At 40.2% G+C, this 20012-nt stretch overlaps 1 protein-coding gene across 1 annotated transcript in view; it reads right to left on the bottom strand.

Annotated features, from left to right (window-relative positions):
- lrriq1 (leucine-rich repeats and IQ motif containing 1) overlaps positions 1 to 4533 on the bottom strand; it is a 37055-nt gene extending 32522 nt beyond the window's left edge. The window contains exons 1-6 of the mRNA XM_084017885.1: positions 4135 to 4533; positions 3434 to 3530; positions 2315 to 2463; positions 1971 to 2045; positions 896 to 1633; positions 299 to 853 (exon numbers count right to left, since the gene is read on the bottom strand). Coding sequence (XP_083874011.1) covers positions 299 to 853; positions 896 to 1633; positions 1971 to 2045; positions 2315 to 2463; positions 3434 to 3530; positions 4135 to 4248 — 1728 coding nt within the window. The 5' untranslated portion in view covers positions 4249 to 4533. The remainder of the gene's footprint in view (positions 1 to 298; positions 854 to 895; positions 1634 to 1970; positions 2046 to 2314; positions 2464 to 3433; positions 3531 to 4134) is intronic.
- Positions 4534 to 20012: the final 15479 nt, after the last annotated feature.

Below are 20012 nucleotides of genomic sequence, written 5' to 3'. Positions count from 1 at the left end.
TCACACTTGCAATGCAATCAGACGTCTTTCTGTAATCAAACTCACCTCCTGATGGCCATTAATAAGAATGCAAGTTCATGGCACTTGCATTTTGGCTTCACTTTTCAGACCGGGGGGTTTGCCACCTTGAAATCCGTGCTAGAATAACTGTACAGTTATATAAATATCTATTTTTCTTTTAAAAATAAGCATTTGTGTTATAGTAATTTATTCCCTCATTCTGGGAAAGATGAACCGGTGCGGGCGGAGTTGTGTTTTACACTTTTGTTTTGTTTTTTAGTTATTATACAAATCCTACCTCTTGCAGGGATTTCTCGTCTGTGGACTGAAGCTGAGAATCTAGGCAGAGGGGTGGCAGACTGCTGGCCCCGGCAGCTACTCTCAGCCCTCTCCCACTCCTGATGCACTCTATTTGCTTCCTCCTGTTTTGTTCTGATCTGAGTTTAGACCAGGGGATGCAGTCCTTCATCCACGCCTGCCTCCTCTTCTCTGTGTGTTCTGGGAGGTCCACATGAGAAACAGACACAGTGGACGGCCTTGTTCCTTGATTTCTGCAGTCCACAGTTTCATCTACGGAGGTCTGACGAATGTTCTCCTCTGGGTCATGTTGTTGTGGTATACCCGTCTCTATCATATGTGTCTCCTCTTCCCTCTTCCTCTTGTCCTCCTCGTCCCTCATCCTCTTCTGCTCCTCCTCATCCCTCATCCTCTTCTGCTCCTCTTCCTTCTTCCTCTTGTCCTCCTCATCCCTCATCCTCTTCTGCTCCTCTTCCTTCTTCCTCTTGTCATCCTCATCCCTCATACTCTTGTCCTCCTCTTCCTTCTTCCTCTTGTCCTCCTCGTCCCTCATCCTCTTCTGCTCCTCCTCATCCCTCATCTGCTCCTCTTCCTTCTTCCTCTTGTCATCCTCATCCCTCATACTCTTCTGCTCCTCTTCCTTCTTCCTCTTGTCATCCTCATCCCTCATACTCTTGTCCTCCTCTTCCTTCTTCCTCTTGTCCTCCTCGTCCCTCATCCTCTTCTGCTCCTCCTCATCCCTCATCCTCTTCTGCTCCTCTTCCTTCTTCCTCTTGTCCTCCTCATCCCTCATCCTCTTCTGCTCCTCTTCCTTCTTCCTCTTGTCCTCCTCATCCCTCATACTCTTGTCCTCCTCTTCCTTCTTCCTCTTGTCCTCCTCATCCCTCATCCTCTTCTGCTCCTCTTCCCTCTTCCTCTTGTCCTCCTCATCCCTCTTCCGCTCCTCTTCCTTCTTCCTCTTGTCCTCCTCATCCCTCTTCCTCTTCTGCTCCTCTTCCCTCTTCCTCTTGTCCTCCTCGTCCCTGATCCTCTTCTGCTCGTCGTCCCTCTTCCTCTTGTCCTCCTCATCCCTTATCCTCTTGTCCTCCTCGTCCCTCATCCTCTTCTGCTCCTCTTCCTTCTTCCTCTTGTCCTCCTCATCCCTCATCCTCTTCTGCTCCTCTTCCCTCTTCCTCTTGTCCTCCTCGTCCCTTTTCCTCTTGTCCTCCTCGTCCCTCATCCTCTTCTGCTCCTCTTCCTTCCTCCTCTTCTGCTCCTCATCCCTCATCTTCTTCTGCTCCTCTCCCATCATCCTCCTCTCTTCCTCCACTTGTCTCCGTAAGTTTCTGAACTGTTCCTAATTGGTAAATATCATCACAAGAGTTACATCAAAGACAGTTGTCCCATTTCATTAGAAACATTTAATTGCAATTACATAAAGCAAACATAAATCACGATATAAACCGCAAAGCCTGAGCACCTAAAGAGGAATATGGAGCTAATATATCAAATTATCTGGTATTTGAGGTTAGTTAACCTCTGATTTGAGTGGGAAAACACCTTAAAGATGTTTTGCCACATACCCTCACCGTTTTAGAAATGATGATACAAATAAATATAAAGATTATTAAGAGCAAATGTCCCAGTGAGTAATTCACTTATCAGTGTTTACACAAGAGAGGATTCAGGCCTACCTGATGAAGCAGCATCTCATGATCAAGTTTTTCCTGAGCCCTCTTCCACGTCAACTCCACCTCCTCCTGGCGGAGCTGGATACAACAATAAAGAAACAAAAACCTGATGCCCTCTCACTACAGCATGGTACTCAGGTTGCCTGTTTTCCTAATCATCATTATACACATCTGAACTACTAGGTTCTATGAATATATTTTTCTGTAAGACATATATGAGATCAATCCCGACACAATGGAGAATTACAAATGTTTGCACATGAAATACTTACCAAAGCCTACATTTGCTATAATAAGGATTATTATGATAAGTAATCAAGTGGAGTAAAGGAACTCCAGTGACTGACCTTCTCTGCCTCCTTTATCTTTTTCAGCTCCTCCTGGAAGTCTCTTTCTCGTTGTCTCTTTTGCTCCTCCTTTATCTCCTCACAGTGTCGTGTCTGTCTCTCTGTCTTGTATTCCAAAGCCAAATCTGTCTCACTCTCCATATATTCATCTGTGACGAGTACAAACACGTAAGTGAGTAATTATGCAAGTGAGAATGAAAACCCATGCACCAGGCAGGGACTACAGTTATTTACATATATAAAATAATATAGTATAATAATAATATAATAATAATAATAATAATATCAGTATGTATACTGAACATTGTACAGTTATACTGCACATATTTGTTAAGTATATTTTTCAGATATATTTTGTAATTTGTTTATGTTCTTGACTTTTTGTTTCTTCTTAATATCTTTAATGTATGCACCAAACACCAAGGAAACTTGTAAGGGAATAAACTACTTAACCTCCGATTAAACTGCCTCAAAAATAATGCATCGAGAAATGAATACTGCATCATCTCACATGAATGACAGGGGCAGCACTGGAGCAAGTCAGCAGGAATATACTGTACGCCATTCAACCAAATTTGGTCCAAATTAGACTGGTGGTGAACAGTTATGATCTTTCAAAATGATTAATTCAGAATGTGAATTAGAGAATTTCCATTAGCTCAAAGAATATGCATTTTTATGTCATGTCAGACATGTTGCCAAAACGCTTCACAACCATCAAAGTTTTAACCACTGACAGAATTAATTTAAGGAAATATTCATTGAACTATTTAAAGGCTCTATTATATGTGGACAAACCAGGATTATGCACACCTTCATCAATAATCTACCTCACTAACAGCTGTTCATGAAATCAAAAGTGAGTTAACACTGACCTCTTGTGGGCAAATGTTGTATCACCACAGAAGGGAGCAATACTATAGTATCAGCAGTTACTGTAACCACAATATTAACTGTTAATGCCACGTTGTTCATTGTTTGTAACCGGGTCCTGGGGCCTGACATGGACTCTAATTCCCTCCATAGACTTATTATATGAGTAATTCATTATAAGTCTTTACATATATATTCATGACATGAATACACATGTTTGGGATTATGTCTCTGTGCAGTACATACCTTCAAGTTCCTCAAGGATGAGCTTCTCACAAGCTGCTGCTCTGCTTTTTGAGATTTCTATGTAGCTGAGCACAGACGGTGGAATGTCGTCAGAGTCCTGTTGTCAGGAGAGTTGGTTCTTGTTAGTTGTGTGATGGGATCAACATCCAAATTGTGTCTTTTTTTACTAAGTTTGTGGTGACAACGTCACCAACTGATTGATTGTATGAGAAAGCAATAACAGTTTAGAAAAAAAAAAGACTTGCAGGAAATTAGACAGAGAATACTTAATTGTATTTTATATCTTTATTATATATTCTCATTATTATCTACCAAAGTTATTCCTCGCTGTCAGTGTTTGGGTTCATTTTGTGAAAAAATAAATAAATAAATGAGTCTACACGTTTTATGAAATCATGAGTAAAGGGGTCAAATTCAAATACTAAAGCAGGGTTTACATTACGTACTGTCTATATTGGGCAAATGGCTTCATCATTTCAAGTGTTTAAAGGAAATGTTAAAAACCCACCACTCAAGCTAGCATCTAAAAGTTGAGAAAGCAAGTAGCTAATATAGTTAGCTAGCCGCTATTAGCTACATTTAGCTTCCTGTCAATATCACCTGTCCAATTAACAGGTGTTACTTTAATCATTTCCTTCGTCGTGTCAGTGTTCTGGCCTAGTAGCATTCAACATTAAACATTACACAGGAGACTTGCTTACCGTCTCTTCGTGAGCTGGACAACTCTCCTGCCCCTCTTTAGTTTCATCAGCAACACAGCTGACTTCGTTATTTAGCTCAAGAATAAATGGGCCATACGTCTCATTAGCGTCCATTTTAAAACGTCAGCGTCTCAATGTGCCGTTTCATATTATTTTTTACAATTATTTACCACCATTTCTCTTCAGAAAAGTTTTCTCGGGTTGCTGTTATTATCCGCAATGGCCACGCTTGCTGTTTATCTGAATGATACGCGGTTTAAGGGAACATTTCAACATTTCAAAATAAGGTTCACAGAATTCGAGGTGTGTCGTTTAGAACGACCTTCAGGAAGGAACTGAACGATAAGGAACGGATTTACACGAACTGAACCTCTAAACTGAACGGCTTCGTCCACCCTCACCATAGAAGATACTTCAGTCTCCATGGAAACAACTCTGTGACTAACTATGTTACCTCGCGAGGGACAAACCGTGCAAAAGGCAAAAGGGTAAATTTTATATTCTTTGCATATGTAGCATATTTAGAATTTTTCTTATTCCTTTTTTATGACGTTTATACTTATAATTATCTCTAATGTCATTGACATATATTTATATTTGTGGTTGTTGTTTTCAATCTTAATTTAAATAGACCTCTGCTTTTTATGATTACTCAAATTTGTATTGATTGACCAAAGGAAATAAAAGGAACACATATAACATACATACCAACACAAAGGGCAACGACAAAAACAAGTAAAAAAATAAAATAGCATTCAATTAAACCAAACAATGAAGTAAATGGGCTAGGATATACTAAAGTATAGAGAAATAAATAAAGATTATACATGGACCCTTTTATATTCCCTTTCAGAGGATGCCTCAATTCAATTCAGTTCATTTGCCAGACTCATGTCCAAAAGCCACACAAGACAGGACAGATAAAAACAAGCAAAACAAGACAAGCAAACAAACAAGAAGAAAAACAAATACAAGAATTAAAATACATACAGACATTTCAGCCAATGCACTCTCAGTCTGGATGTGTACCTGGAGCAGCTCACAAAGGGATTTGAGAGTGCCACCATGATACTGTTGGTGGACTCATCCAGACATTGCATAAACATAAACATCAAATTTCTTAAAAGTGCTTTCAGTGTGCTATAACTCCCACAGATACAAACATCTGACTAGCACTCCCTCCTCTAGGAACCTTGAGTACAATTCTCATTGCATCAATGTAGGCAACTTGTAACTTCTGCATGCTGAATTTATTTTTTTTTGTAAGAAGACCAGAGATGGGCAGTATAGAGTGGTGTGCAGTAAGCTTTGAACAGAGCCACATCACCTCAAGATTTGGTAGAAAGGTGTTTGATGAAAAATGTCCAGCATTAAGTGTAATTTTGTTCCACTTTATAAACTTTAGACAGATTAGATGCAGCTCGCTTCATTCGACATAGACTTAGACGTCTGCTATATTAACATTTTACATTTTTATTATATGATACAGTCAGTAGAGTTATAATGTTTACCATATTTTACAAAAATATGTCAAAATGAATATTTAAGCACTGTAGATTTTAGGTGACCAAATGATCAAACACAGTTCCAGTCAGATCTTGCAAAGCTTGAGTGTCATTACCATTCTACAAACGTTTTATAACTGTTCACACTTGCCAACTAGTGTTGGCACAATAAGCAATGTGAGAACAGCAGAGCTGTTTGGTTGCAGCACCGCTTGGCGTAAATGAAATAGTGTCATGGACTTGTGTGGGCATCTGGGGCCACCAGCTCAAAGGGGGCCAGTGAACCCAAGACCTTGTAGGTGAATCACAGGACCAGAAGAACAAAAAAATGTGCGAGGCTGTGAACAATGCACACTTTTTCCATGGCATTTCTAATCACAAAGACCAGTTCCTCCCTCCCGCGGTGAAGTCTCTGCACTCGTGCTGTACTCCTTCTCTTTGATTCCAGTGGCCCACACAGGTTTTCTCATACACATTCCCGAGGGCTTTCTAAAAGGAACCCAGTCTCCTTCCTCAAACGTTCAAAGAAGAACAGCGTGTCCTCCATCCCAAACTGTTTGCTCCGGAGACACACTCAGGCCTGTTCTCCTTTTTCCACGACGTTCCAGGACGAAAACAAAACAACAGAATGGCGCCACATCAAACTAAGTTTTCCTTCAAAGGCCCAAACTGAATTCCGCAATGACAATGAAATGCACCTCATCTACAACATGTATGTGGCCCACAAGGTCAACATCATCAGAGATCTTCTCAGGTCCAGCACAGACATGCTTTCATAAAGGTCACTTTGGGTCAAAGCACAACTTCAGTTCTGAGGCTGACAAGGCAGAAGCAGGACACTTTGGTGCTGCCCCCGCTGTGGGAGTCAAACGGCCTGTCCCTTATGTTTCATTAGGTCCTCTAAGATTCATTGACCAAGTTCAATTGCTCAAAAAGGCTCCATCAGCAAGCCTTGTCCACTCTGATTAGGGCCCGGCCCTTTGTCGGTGGGCAAGGTGTCCGTCCCTTTTGTCCAAGTGCACAGAACCCCGACAGCAGCCAGACAGGGCCAAGCTGCAGATTTACACAGCAGATTACACCAGTCAATGCGGCTCCGGCCCAAACGCAGCACCGGTTTGGTTAGCAGCCGTGTGTTTACACTGTCAAGGGTTTTCTGTTACTCGTCTGTAGCCATTATCTTGGCAGCCGTCGGGCCTATCAATCCTATCATTTCCATCGGGGGGCTTTGACTAAAGAAGGGGTTGGAGGGAACATTTACCACCACCCCAAACTGCCCTTAGACGTTCTCTTGCTGCCCACTTTGAATGCTCAGGTTGGAAGTCACAGGTCAACAATAGTGGACGGATTACGAGACAATGGGTCCCTGTAAATGTCCCCCACCCCTCCTACATCACAACGACCCACACATTCAAAGAGAAATATTTCTGGTCATTTTGCATGTAATTGTAGACATTTTTGAATGTCTGTTTTCATTTTGTGTGGGGGTTTTTGTGGCTAATTCTACATATTTTTGTAGTCATTTTACATCTCTTTTTGGTTGTTTTGCATCTCCGTATAGTCATCTTGCATGTCTTTGTTGTCTTTTTGGTAATTTTACATCTCTGTTGTCATATTGCATTTCTGTGTAGTTATTTTGCATCTGTTTTGGTTATATTGTATCACTTTACGGCTGTTTTCAATCTTTGTAGAAGTTTCATATCTCTTTATGGTTGTTTTGCATATCTTTGTCCCCATTTCAGAGAAAGATAGATACAGTAGATAGATTTGTGCTGTTAAATGATCATTTGTCTCGTGTGTAGGCATGACTTAATGATTTGTTATGACATTTAGTATCCATGCATGAACTCAAGCTGACATTTCAAACCCCGAGTGCTGGAGAATGGATGATTCCTCTCAATGCACTGAGCCAGATTACAGGCTTCTGAGAGTAAGACGACTTGTATGTAGACCTGATGGGAGTTAAAACATATTTGATGCACGTGAGGGAAATATTCAAGCGAGCTAATCCTGTACGAATGCCCCCGTAAGCCTAATCACGCTTATGATGCATTCTTGTAGTTATCTGCTGTCACATCACATTCTTGCTTCCCCTGTACGACCAACATATGACATATAGTTCTTGACAAATTTCCAAAGCTAGACTCGCACAACGTTAAAATTAGTGAAGTTCAACCAGTTCTTCCTCAACACCCTCCTAACCGAGATTATCTCTCCTTCAGTGTGATGACTAACAGAACTGAATCAGTCGGACTTGGACACAGATTTGGATTGCCTTTCAAAGTTATCAGCATGCTGCCAGTGTGACCTTAGTAGCCTACATCTAAATCTGCTTCAAATCACCGTGGGATTACGGTAATCAGAATCCCCCTAACAAGCTGGGGCCTTGGAGTAGCCAGGTTCAATGACATACAATAACACCTCTATTCCTTTTATTCAGACACTTCTTCTTCTCAGTTATTTGTTTGTACAATCTCTATAATGCAAGGGTTATGCAGCATTTTAAAGGTCTCATCCACACATTTGCACACTTCTTTGTAAATATGCATCGGTCACATGCACAGCTTATCAATGGTAACATTGACAAGCTGAGGCTACAGGAAATGTGAGCTCTTTTGTTTACTCGGCTGAGGGCTGGGAGGCTGTATTCAGGGCTCGACAACAAGGAACGCCCGTTTGCCGGGGCCAAGCAAAATGTCACGTCAGGCTAGCAAATCTAGCAACTTACTTGCTCAATCAAGCAAAAAGAATTAAACGTATGTTTCTGATTATGGGAGTATAGGAATAAGCCTTCTTATTGTATTGTTGATTTACCACTGTGCATCATTTGTTGTTTTTAAATGAAATAAACTAAAGTAACTTTGGTGGCGTCAGACAGAATGTGGGTGGAACTATGTATTTCAAATTGAAAGCAAGGTGGATAAAACATTACAATTAACCATTGTTATTTGTTGTTATTTGACAAACACTAATAAATCAAACTATTTGTATACGGCAAGTATTGACTTTGGACAGTAGGTTTCTGACCCACTTGCCCAACTGTGGCACGTTAACAAGAAAGAGCATTAACGAGGAACACCGCTGTAGAATATTTACAGCTAAAGTGAGTATTTTGTGCGAAGCCACCGTCTGCTATGTAAATACATCCGCTGTGTGGATGCAGAATGACTCTCTGTGAAGACAGACAAACTGTAGATGACTCTTGCTGTGCAGAATATGTCATTGCTTTTTGACAAATTAGAGGAAAAAATGACATGAATTTCTGATTTATTTTTCTGTTCTAAATGAAATTCTGCTGACTGTATGTTGTGATATGTCGTAAGCTGTAAGTTCATCTTCGTAAAGGCAGAGGAACCACTGACTCTGGAACAGTGCAGCCATTCATGAGCGTGTAGGGCCGAGTCTGCTTACTTAGCATTTTCATGGCATGGAAGAAAACGCCATAAATAAATATACCAGTCATAGGCGTGACAGAGTTTTTGTTCCACTTTAATGTAATTACATTAACATGACATCAGCGTTGTTAGCTGGTCGTTGGCGACTCTTAAGGAACGGACAGCTTTATTGTAGCTCGATGACCAACAACCCATTAGAGTATCATGTTGATCTGGAAACATTTTCATGTTTTGTTTCAGAGCGTTTTTTTACAAGTATGAGATTAAAACAAAGTGGGTTTTAACCGCTCACACCCCTCCTCACCGAATGGATGGAATTTCATACATTTAACCCCTCATGCAGCCAAAGGGCGATGAAAGTGACCATAAAGAGAGCGCACGCCCAGGTCTGGTGATAGCGCTGTGATGTACTCATGACTAGTTTATGGCCTTGTGTCACAGGACAGTTCCTAGTGACAGAGGAGAGGAGGCTTTGCTTCTTTGAGAAAGCATCTCGACCTGCCAGCGCCACAAGTGAGCCACATTACTGTCATTATGTTGCTGAAAATGATCCTGCAGCCCTAGCCCTGCAAAACAATTCAGTATTTTAGTTTATCGATCCTCCGTATGATCTAAAATTCACAAAATGATCATAAGAATATACTGTGGCTCACACTTCTCATGTCAATGTCAGAGCAAATGATGAGTGCTTTCCATATTAATATACATTTCATAGTACATACAGTATTCCCCTCTTGGGAATTTTTAAATGTTAAGTGTCTTAAAAAAGCAGCTGCTAACAAGTTGCTAAATGAGACATCATTACCATGCAATTGTACTTCTGTACTACCACAGGATCAATGGGACGGGTCATTACCCGCCGCGACACTGGCTTCAGCTCGCGAGTCTGTGTGTGAGTCAGCACTATGATGGTATGACCATTCAAGTCATTCATTGTGATTTTACACATTTTATAGTTGTGAAAATACTTTCTGTACTGCACTTTGGTCAACTGTGTGTTGTTTTTGAAGTGCTTTATAAATAAAGTTGGATTGGATGAATTCATGCATAACATTTGTTTTGCACAATAAAAGACAAGACATTTGCAAAATATTCCAACTTTATGGGCGACCCCAGGCCAATTAATGAAATGTAATTCAACTTCCAGAAAACTATGGAAAGAAAATTCTGTGTTTTATGTTTCCATTTTGTTTGAAATGAAATGAAGGAACTATACAAGACCAGCAGTGGCTATAATACAGATGAACAGACGAAGAAAAGAGCAACATGCAATGATTCAAACTAAAACTCAAGATAAAACACCAGCGTTGGTTGTCGGACTTGTGATGATAACATAAAGACAGCTCACACAGGGACACAGAAGTCAACCAGCAGTAGAGCAGAGTCGTAACAAAAGATGAGAGCACCATAATGGCCTGTGCCAGGACAGCTGACCTACTGTAGGGGACGTGAGGTGGCAGGATGCTGCACCTGCAGTTGTTCTACAAATGAAAAAAGGGACTGCTTGGAAACAAAGGCCACAAAAAGGTGAGAGAAACGGCATCCATGAGTAACTCACAGTACGACAGAAACGAGAACACTTTGACTTAGACGAGACACAACACGGTGGGAGCAGATAGCATTTATCACCATGTTTCCCTTGTTAATTCACCCAATCCAATCTCCAGGCATCAGCACTTCTCATGGCCTCGCGCTCTCACTCTCAGCATCACTGCTGCCTTCGCCGCTGACTGTTTTCTTTTGTTTTATCAGAACAGGTTTGAGCTGCACATTATCATATCACACAAGCTTTCTTTTTGTTTTGTGTTTCAAAGCAGCTCCCAGACAGCACATGAAATGCACCTTGTTTCCCCCTGGGTGACTTTTTCAAGACAATAGCATGCATTTCATGTCTGTAAGTTAAAGAGTTTATGATGTTATAAATAGTTAATCTAAATATACCTACATCATAGGATTGGATAACAGTTGCAGGATGTTAGCTCTTTACGTGGGAGTGAAGTCTGCTTGTGACGCACAAACTCGAAAGTTTTTCGGTTGCCAGTCCGGAGAGTTCAAAGTTTCTCTTCCACTTTTACTGCCTTGACTTTACTTCCACTCTTGCCTTAATAGTGGAATCAAAAGTAATAGAATATCCCTCCATCACTTGTTATGTATAGATGTAGTTGTGGTGTTGTTGAACTGTATCACATCTATGATTTAACCAGTCCTTATTGGTATACATGGGGCAAACTGAATAATAGAAACATCTGTTTAACAATTCAGTAACAAAAACTGTACCCTCCAAATTATCATAAAGTTGAATCATCACCTCTCTAAAATAATGTCCAAACCAAACAGTATAACCTTCATAAAGGGGTTATAACAGGATTGTTGTATTGGACTGTATTAGTTTAAGCTGGCAGTTGAGTGTGTTACTTTCTTAATATCCATTATAATACTGTAACCATTTACTCTAAAAGAGTCTTATGTGGATGTTTCTTTTCTTCTTGAGGGCGTGAGTGTGAAGAATCGGGAGCAGCACTGGTGAATTTGGGGGTGAATTGTCTTCTTGGATGCCCCGAAGGTAGAAACAACCTTATAAAGGGCCCACCAGGGTGCCGTTACAGTGGAGAAAACATGACAAAGTGCATTTTAGGGTGTCCTTAAACATGATGAAGTGCCCTCTGTGGTGATTTTCAAGTGTAGAAAATACAATTAAGTGCCCTATTGGATGTGTCTGTGTTAAATAAAACATGATTTAGTGCCATCTGTGCTCTTCCAGTGGAAAAAACATGACAAAGTGCCCTCCTGTAAGCATCCTTAAACATGATAAAATGCCCTCTAGGGTGTTATTCCAGTGGAGAAAACATGATTAAGTACATTCTAGGGTGTCCTTAAACATGATAAAATGCCCTCTAGGGTGTTATTCCAGTGGAGAAAACATGATTAAGTACATTCTAGGGTGTCCTTAAACATGATAAAATGCCCTCTAGGGTGTTATTCCAGTGGAGAAAACATGATTAAGTACATTCTAGGGTGTCCTTAAACATGATAAAATGCCCTCTAGGGTGTTATTCCAGTGGAGAAAACATGATTAAGTACATTCTAGGGTGTCCTTAAACATGATAAAATGCCCTCTAGGGTGTTATTCCAGTGGAGAAAACATGATTAAGTACATTCTAGGGTGTCCTTAAACATGATAAAATGCCCTCTGGTGTTATTCCAGTGGAGAAAACATGATTAAGTACATTCTAGGGTGTCCTTAAACATGATAAAATGCCCTCTAGGGTGTTATTCCAGTGGAGAAAACATGATTAAGTACATTCTAGGGTGTCCTTAAACATGATAAAATGCCCTCTGGTGTTATTCCAGTGGAGAAAACATGATTAAGTACATTCTAGGGTGTCCTTAAACATGATAAAATGCCTTCTAGGGTGCTCTTCCAGTGGAGGAAACACGACAAAGTGCCCTCCTGGAAGCACCCTAAAATAAAGTGCCATCTAGTGTGCCCCTTCAGTGGAGAAAACAAGAAGCTGTGCACACAAAATGTGATAGTGGCATACAGACCCTATTCTATACAACTTGTTGTGCAGTGGTCCCCCAAACATGCAGCTGGAGCCCTCTTCTCTTTTTCCCACCCTTTCTGCCCCTCAGACAGCACATGTTCGTCACTTCGCCCATTCATGCCAGCTCTGGGTGATTCCCATTGGCCGACAACTTGCGTCTCTCTGACACAGTGAAAATCAATATGCCTTTAACTTTCCATCAGTGGTCTGGTAGCGGTAAACTCGTGACGGCTGGATAGCATCGTGTTACCAAAGTCAGGGTCAGGTCATGAAGAATTCAACAGGTAGGCAAGGTAAGCCGCCATCTGTGACTGGCTCCGTGTTTACCATCGCAAAATCAAAACAGCAGCACAGAATGGAGAACGCCAGCTACTTAACAGTCATATAAATGAATCACCCATGTTAGTCCCATTTCAAAACAAAAGACAAAGCTCTACCTAACATATTATGGTTCATTTTCAAAATAAAACCATACAAATCAGTTTATGTTCCACAAATAATCAGCTTCTAATCTCCAGCCTTTCTTAATTTTACCAATATGTAACACTATTAAAATGCCACGGTACAAACTCATAACAAGATGGAGAAACACTAAAATAGATTGTTACATAGAACATGAGTAATGAGTGTAATACTGGAGATGAGACAGAGAAAGAGTCACAGCATCGTAAGGAAAATGGCACGGACGTCATTCAAAAGTTCAAAATCAAGTAAGACAGGTTGAGATCTGACTATGTGTGTGTGTGTGTGTGTGTGTGTGTGTGTGTGTGTGTGTGTGTGTGTGTGTGTGTGTGTGTGTGTGTGGGACTATAAAATACATATGATTCACATCATTCTCATGGCTGTGACTACTCCCATCACAGGATAAAGGGACCATTCAAAAGGAGTTAGTATTGTTTGCATCAGAGACCCTCTCACAGCGGGGGTGAGGTCGTCGGGTCTGTACCTTCCTCTCAATATACAGTCACACATGAATGAGTCACCCGTTCTCTGACATAATGCATGCTTGTCGATATCTTCTGTTCTTTTTACATCAACATCAACCTGCCTAATTTGGACTACAGATGGAAATTAGACCCTGGGCTATAATCTGGCACATTTACGTGTAGTTTTTTATATGTTAATCAATGTGCATTGTCCTGAAATAATGAATAAATAAAATAAACGTCGTCTAGTCAATCAATAAATCAATCCATACACACATTTCCCTTACCAGAAGCAGTAGCACAGTACAGACCTTCTTTCCACATTTAACCCTAAACTGATGTAATTGAATTAAATTATGAATATATTTATTGGATATCAAAGGTTAAAACAGACAGTAATAGTTGGATTTCTTTGTTTCTTATTACTTTCATTCATCAGAAGTGCCTGGTGGTCCGCTGATACACGCACTGCACATAAGTCTGACGAATAATCCCATCATGAGATGCCCACAGACAACCTTAAGAGAAGTCAAGTTTCCTCCTTTGGGTCCTTTTCAGACTTCACACATGCTGATCGTACAGCACACCATACAGTCTGTCTCATGAGCAAAGTCATCATATCATCACCCTCCACGAGAAAAAGAAGGGGGCTTTCTTTTCCAGCCAGTGACATCACACCCTCCTGGAAAAACGCAGCTGATTCCTGAATACTCACTAGCAGAAACATCTCTGACATAATGCAAGCTTGTCGAGTGTGTGTGACCTTCAGAAACCTAAGACAAGAGAATCACTGATACAACATTACATCAAGGAATGTAGCCGTCACCACGGGGACTGATTATGAAGATTAAAATAAGAAGTATGTTTTAAAAACCGTCATATCAGGCACCAAACAATGAAAAAGCCTTAACAAGAAGTTCCAGTTTATAATATTGTCCCATTTTAATTTTCACTGTCAGTGATGCAACATTAGAGTGTGGAAAACACTATTATCACCTTTCTTATTAGCGCGTACTAGCTTCTTTTGAGACCAGCTGAAACTGCTTGCAGATTAGAGTACGAGGGTTCAGTTTCAGCACATTTTTTGGAATACCGTCAATATGAAATAAAATACATATAATCATCAGAAATTGTAAAATATTTTACTGGCTACAACCTTTCATATGCTGTCTGCTTTTTTTACTTTTAGTACATATTCTGCTCTACTGTTACATGCAATATGCATTAAATTGACTATAGACCATAAGTTTGCTGCGAAAATGATTTTGGGTCTAAATAGCCAGAAAAGTATGCTGGCTTGCTTCTTGGATGGTATTTTTGGAATAATCCATTTCATATACTGTATATTGGTACCAGGCAAAAACCAATGAGAAAGTGCCTTAAACTTCCATTCTTGCTAATGGCAACCAGGGGGCGACTCCTCTGGTTGCAAAACGAAGACTGCATATATTGAAGTCTGAGAAAATGAGCCAGCTACCGCAAAAACAACAACCTGTGTTTACTGAGGTAATATGGTCTCAAATGCAAGTTTCAAGTGTTCTTCAATGAAGCATGATGTTCATTTAGTAAATTATGGTCCATTTAGTGTCAAATGCAACCATTTTTATGTCAACTTAAAATATCTTCTTAAGCATTCATGTTGTCTTTGAGTTTTGAAAAGCTATATATAAAAATAAAATGTATTATTATTATTATTATTATTATTATTATTATTATTATTATTATTATTATTATTATTATTATCATTATTACCTATCCCCACCCTCTTGTGTCACTTGTTGATTTCTAAAAATCACACTGACTACAGTCTATGATTGGAGCATTCTATTTATAGTATGATAGTATGGGTGTTGGAATCAACATGCCGTTCCAATAATAATAATGATAGATAATAGGGAACAGGAAGTGAGGGGGAGATAGAGAGATGGGGAATGACATGCGACCAATGTTGCCGGGAACCCGGGATGATACGGTTCATGGTCAACCAAATGGTTCTTCTTTGGCTCCATAGATTGGGCTGTAAAGTGTTTATATGCCTTTTAGCTCCTCTACAATCACACCTTCCAATCACCTTGAGATACTGCCGTCCTATTGGCCGAGCCCCCACCGGCTGCTCTTCTTTGAGCACAATAACCATGAATCACTCGCTATCACCGTAACACATAAATCCACTGCATCTGATTCCCAGCGGGTTGGCCCATGCTTCAGCCTCAGCTGCTCCTGTAGGCTATTCTGTTTGACTTGCTCTCTGCATCTTCAGTGGATATACAGGGAGGAAGGCCTGCGGGGTGTTGAACCAGTAGCAGGGACCAGGAGATCCAGACCAAGATTCTCTTTCATTTCCTCGCCTCACAAAAGCACAAAGGTCTGCTTCACTGAAATATTTTTTTTCTCTTAACTGTTCTGAAGGAAATTGATAAAGAAGTAATAATATGAGCATGTTTAGTCACCCTGCCTTGGATTTTGTAAATTGCGGAAAATAAGCTCTGTGGCAAACACAAGTTTATGATACTTATACATTTTGTTCAGCAAGAAACAAGATACAAATGAACCCCACTTTGATGATTTTGGAAGCATGAATGCAATCAGCAGATAAACTAACTGCATCTCGGATGCTTGAGCGTGAGTACACACAACAAAGTCGTGAAGGTGGACTCGTCAGCGTGATGAAGTTTTATAGTCTCATTTAGCTACTTGTTAGCATTAGCCATTTTTAAGACACATAAAAATCTTACAATCTCTTCGGTTTGTCTTAAACCCAGATGTCTTGACATCTAACGAAAAACTATTCAAAAACCCCAAAATGTGCAAACTGTTTTGGGAGTTTTGAGCTCAGAATGTTGTGCCTACGAATGGTGTCAAAGAGTTCAGTGCGTTTAGACTCTTGTTACTTATCATTTATGTTACACACACACACACACACACACACACACACACACACACACTGTACTGGCACATATTATGTGTATGGATGGAATAATATTATTCCATCCTGAGCTGACCACAGGAGGTGATCTGCTCAAACACACGAGATGGAAGATGAAGAAAACAACCACACTTTTTCTCACAGTTAGTTTCCAACGCTGCTCTCTGAACAGATTATGGGATTCATCTAAATACCACTCTTGATTTTTGAATGGGTGATGGCATTTAAATAAAGTACAAGTGTCATCAGGCATAACTATATGCATGCACTGATACAATTAGCTTCCTTGCATGGCTCCCTGGGTTTCTGTTCTGCCCTGCTGATGAGATGGAGGCTATTTGCAGCAATCAATAAGCGTGTTACTTAGACTGAGCTCCTGCAAAGAGAGGGAAAAGTGCAGCGAGCAGACAATATCCTGCACATTTTGTACAATGAAGATGACGCGTTCACGTCAGGAGGGAGCGCACGGATAAACGACAAGACGCTCTTCATCCCTCAGGAGAGCAGGGATAAGGGGCTATGAACTGGAAGTAATAGGATTTGTGTGAGCATCAGATACACACTCTCTCTCTCACTCTCTCTCTCACTCTCTCTCTCTCACACACACACTTTGGCCTGGCAACAACCTCCTGATGACTAGATGCTGTGACGATGCACGTGAAACACTGAATGGGTATCATACCAGACTGAAGGGCAACTCAGCACAAAGACTTGATGGTATCAGTGTCTCCTCTCCAATCTTCACTTGCATGAATTACACGTCAAAGACTTAGCCAGAAAAAGTAAGTATAATATAAAACATAAAAAGTACAGTTTTCCAGAGAAAAAAGTATAAAGATTCAACAATGAATTCATTGTTTTTGGTTTTTCCAGGTAATGCCACCTAAAATGTGATTGATATTCCCTGTTGTAGACATAACACTTGTGTCGTCATAATGCAAACAAACTCATTATTATGGATCTAATCAATGTCAACGATATAATCAACGTCATTTTGACAGCGGATTAGTGTCATGCATCACTTCCTCTTCAGTCCTTCTGCAGTGAAAGTGACCAAAATTCTCAACATTTTAGTTTCACGTTAGTTTCTCTCATCAAACATGAATTCCTACTGATGGATGCGTTGTTATTTGGGGTCCGTGCATGAAGGATAATTCATCTGCAGTTGTTCACGTTTAGGGCGACTGCTTAAGTTCACAACTTGTGCTAATGTTGATGAGTGTGAGACTGTGTTACGGCTGCACTGAATGAAGATGGAAACATTGACAGCTCCCTTTCAAAGTAAAAGTTGTGCATTTTTAATGTTTTGGCTGCCCCGTTTAATTTAAGGAGAGCTAAACCAGATTTCATCTTTGACCAAACTAAATAAGAACATTTCATAATTAAAGAACATAATTCATAACTTCTTTTGCACACGCTGGAGATGAATCTTTGCCATGCTAGCATGTGGAAGTGGAGAGAGCGCTGTGTGGGCAGAGAAGGAAAAGAGTAAGAACACAAGTTTGATAATTTGGCTTTGACTATGAGTTTCTGGATTTGTCTGTTGGCATCAACAGGTTTGTTCATGGATTAAATGTCAAGGAAATCGCTGATGATGTGGATTTGGAATTGAGAAAGAAGCCCAGAAAGGTGGAAATACAATATTCAAAATAAGGCAATGAGATTATGCAACACAGGGATCTATCAAACCGTGTTAGGAAAAGGAGAGGAGAGAGACTAAGCTTACAGGAGCACATAAAGCATCAGACATTAACGTCTAACAGCACCATTGTCAGCAGTAGCAACGTGATCCTGACCACTTTGCATCATTAAAAAACAACATGCGGGGAGTTCTTTTCAATTTACATACAATTCAGACATTGACAGTGTCCAGTGAGGTCCAGATTTTCACAGATGCATCAATGAGTTCATTTAACAAGGTAGGAGTAGCTTTAGTGTTCAAGAATTTAATCTATCAGTGTACAGAATTACGCTAATTCAGTGTAGAATTAGCACAAGACACAAGACACCATTCAGAGCAATGATTTGTTGTTAGCCATCTTACAGAAATCTGACAGACATTCTGATTGAAGCTCTTATATCTTTACTGCGACGATTGTGACAACCAAACCCCTTTTTCCCCCAACAGAAAAACAGACAGCCAAACTACTACCACGACAAGCCTTACATCAGCTGCAGCACAAACAACATGAAACACTACCATAACACTACTAACTCAACTAAAAAATACAAGAAGCAAAACAACCTAAATAAATGATGCAAAGCAAACGGCAGCCACTTCCACTTCTCCAGGACTGCCTGACTCACCTGAGCTCCACAGCCTTTTAACAGCTGAGGTGCTCTCACCTTGATTGGCTAAATTGTGCCTGCAGGGTCCTAGTGTTTCCCGGCTACAAGACAAAGATAGAAGCTAAATCTATAACAAAGACAGCCTTTTGGAAAAACGTGTCCATGCATTTATCTTCAGCAGAGTCGACTGCTGTAACTGTGTCTTCACGGCTCACCCTAAAAGATTCATGAGTCAGCTGATTCAGAACGGTGATCCTCGCTGAGAACCGACAAAGTGGATCACATCAGTCCAGCTCTGCGGCCTTTACACTGCCTCCCTGTCCATTTCAAAATACTGTTGGTTTATAAAGCACTGAAATGTTTAGAGCCCAAATGCATCTCTGATCGTCTGCGACGTTGTCAGCCACCTCTCAGGTCGTCTGGCTCAAGTCTGCTTTCTGTCCCGGGAGTCAAAACTAAACGTGGAGAAGCAGTATTCAGTTTTAATGCTCCATACATCTGGAACAAACTCCCAGAACACTGCAGGTCGACTGCAACTCTCACATCGGTTAAATCAAGGCTGAAGACTTTTCTGTTTTCTGATGTCTTTTATTAGATCATTTCTTACACTGGACTGTCCAATATTAGTACAAGATTTGCCTCAGAAAAGTCCAAAAGTGTTAGTAGGCTATAAAGTAGCAGGTATGAGTACTAGTAGAGGTAAGTTGGACTTTGATATCTAATTAGGCCAGTAGCCTTAATAAATCAATTCGTTTTCACATAATTTAAACCTCTTTTTAATATTTGATCGTGGTCTTGTCTCTATTATCGTCATATGCAATTTTAACCCTACATAGTTTGTATTTTTATCATATAGTTAAGTCATTGCATGATATTGCTATGTTGCACATTTACATTTCTTGAATAGAATATTATCAAATGAATTAAAATGTTAACTCAAACCGTTAATTTATCTATATATGTAAGTAATGAACAGAATAGTCCACGTTCAAAGAAAATTTTTTTCGTGATTTGTAAGTATTTTATTTATTATTTTATCTGTCTCGTGACTCTCCTCTGGTGTATGTTAATTTTTTTCTCACATTTGCCTCCTGCTATGTGAGCGGATAGATGACATGAAAAAAGCCGACCTTGACCTCTAACCTCGCTTTCTTCATGTTCAAATCCTATACAGTCTTTTTTCCGACATGAAAGCACAGCGTGGACACAAACTGGAATCATTCTAAGTGTATAAATATCCCGTGAGGGGAAATGAGCGTTTATAAACAGAGGCACATTGCGATTCATCCACGAGC

This window comes from Eutrigla gurnardus, assembly GCF_963514095.1.
Source record: "Eutrigla gurnardus genome assembly, chromosome: 9".
NCBI classification, from domain to species: domain Eukaryota; kingdom Metazoa; phylum Chordata; class Actinopteri; order Perciformes; family Triglidae; genus Eutrigla; species Eutrigla gurnardus.
Note: the sequence above shows the minus strand (reverse complement) of the source record. Positions and strands in the feature narration are given on the sequence as shown.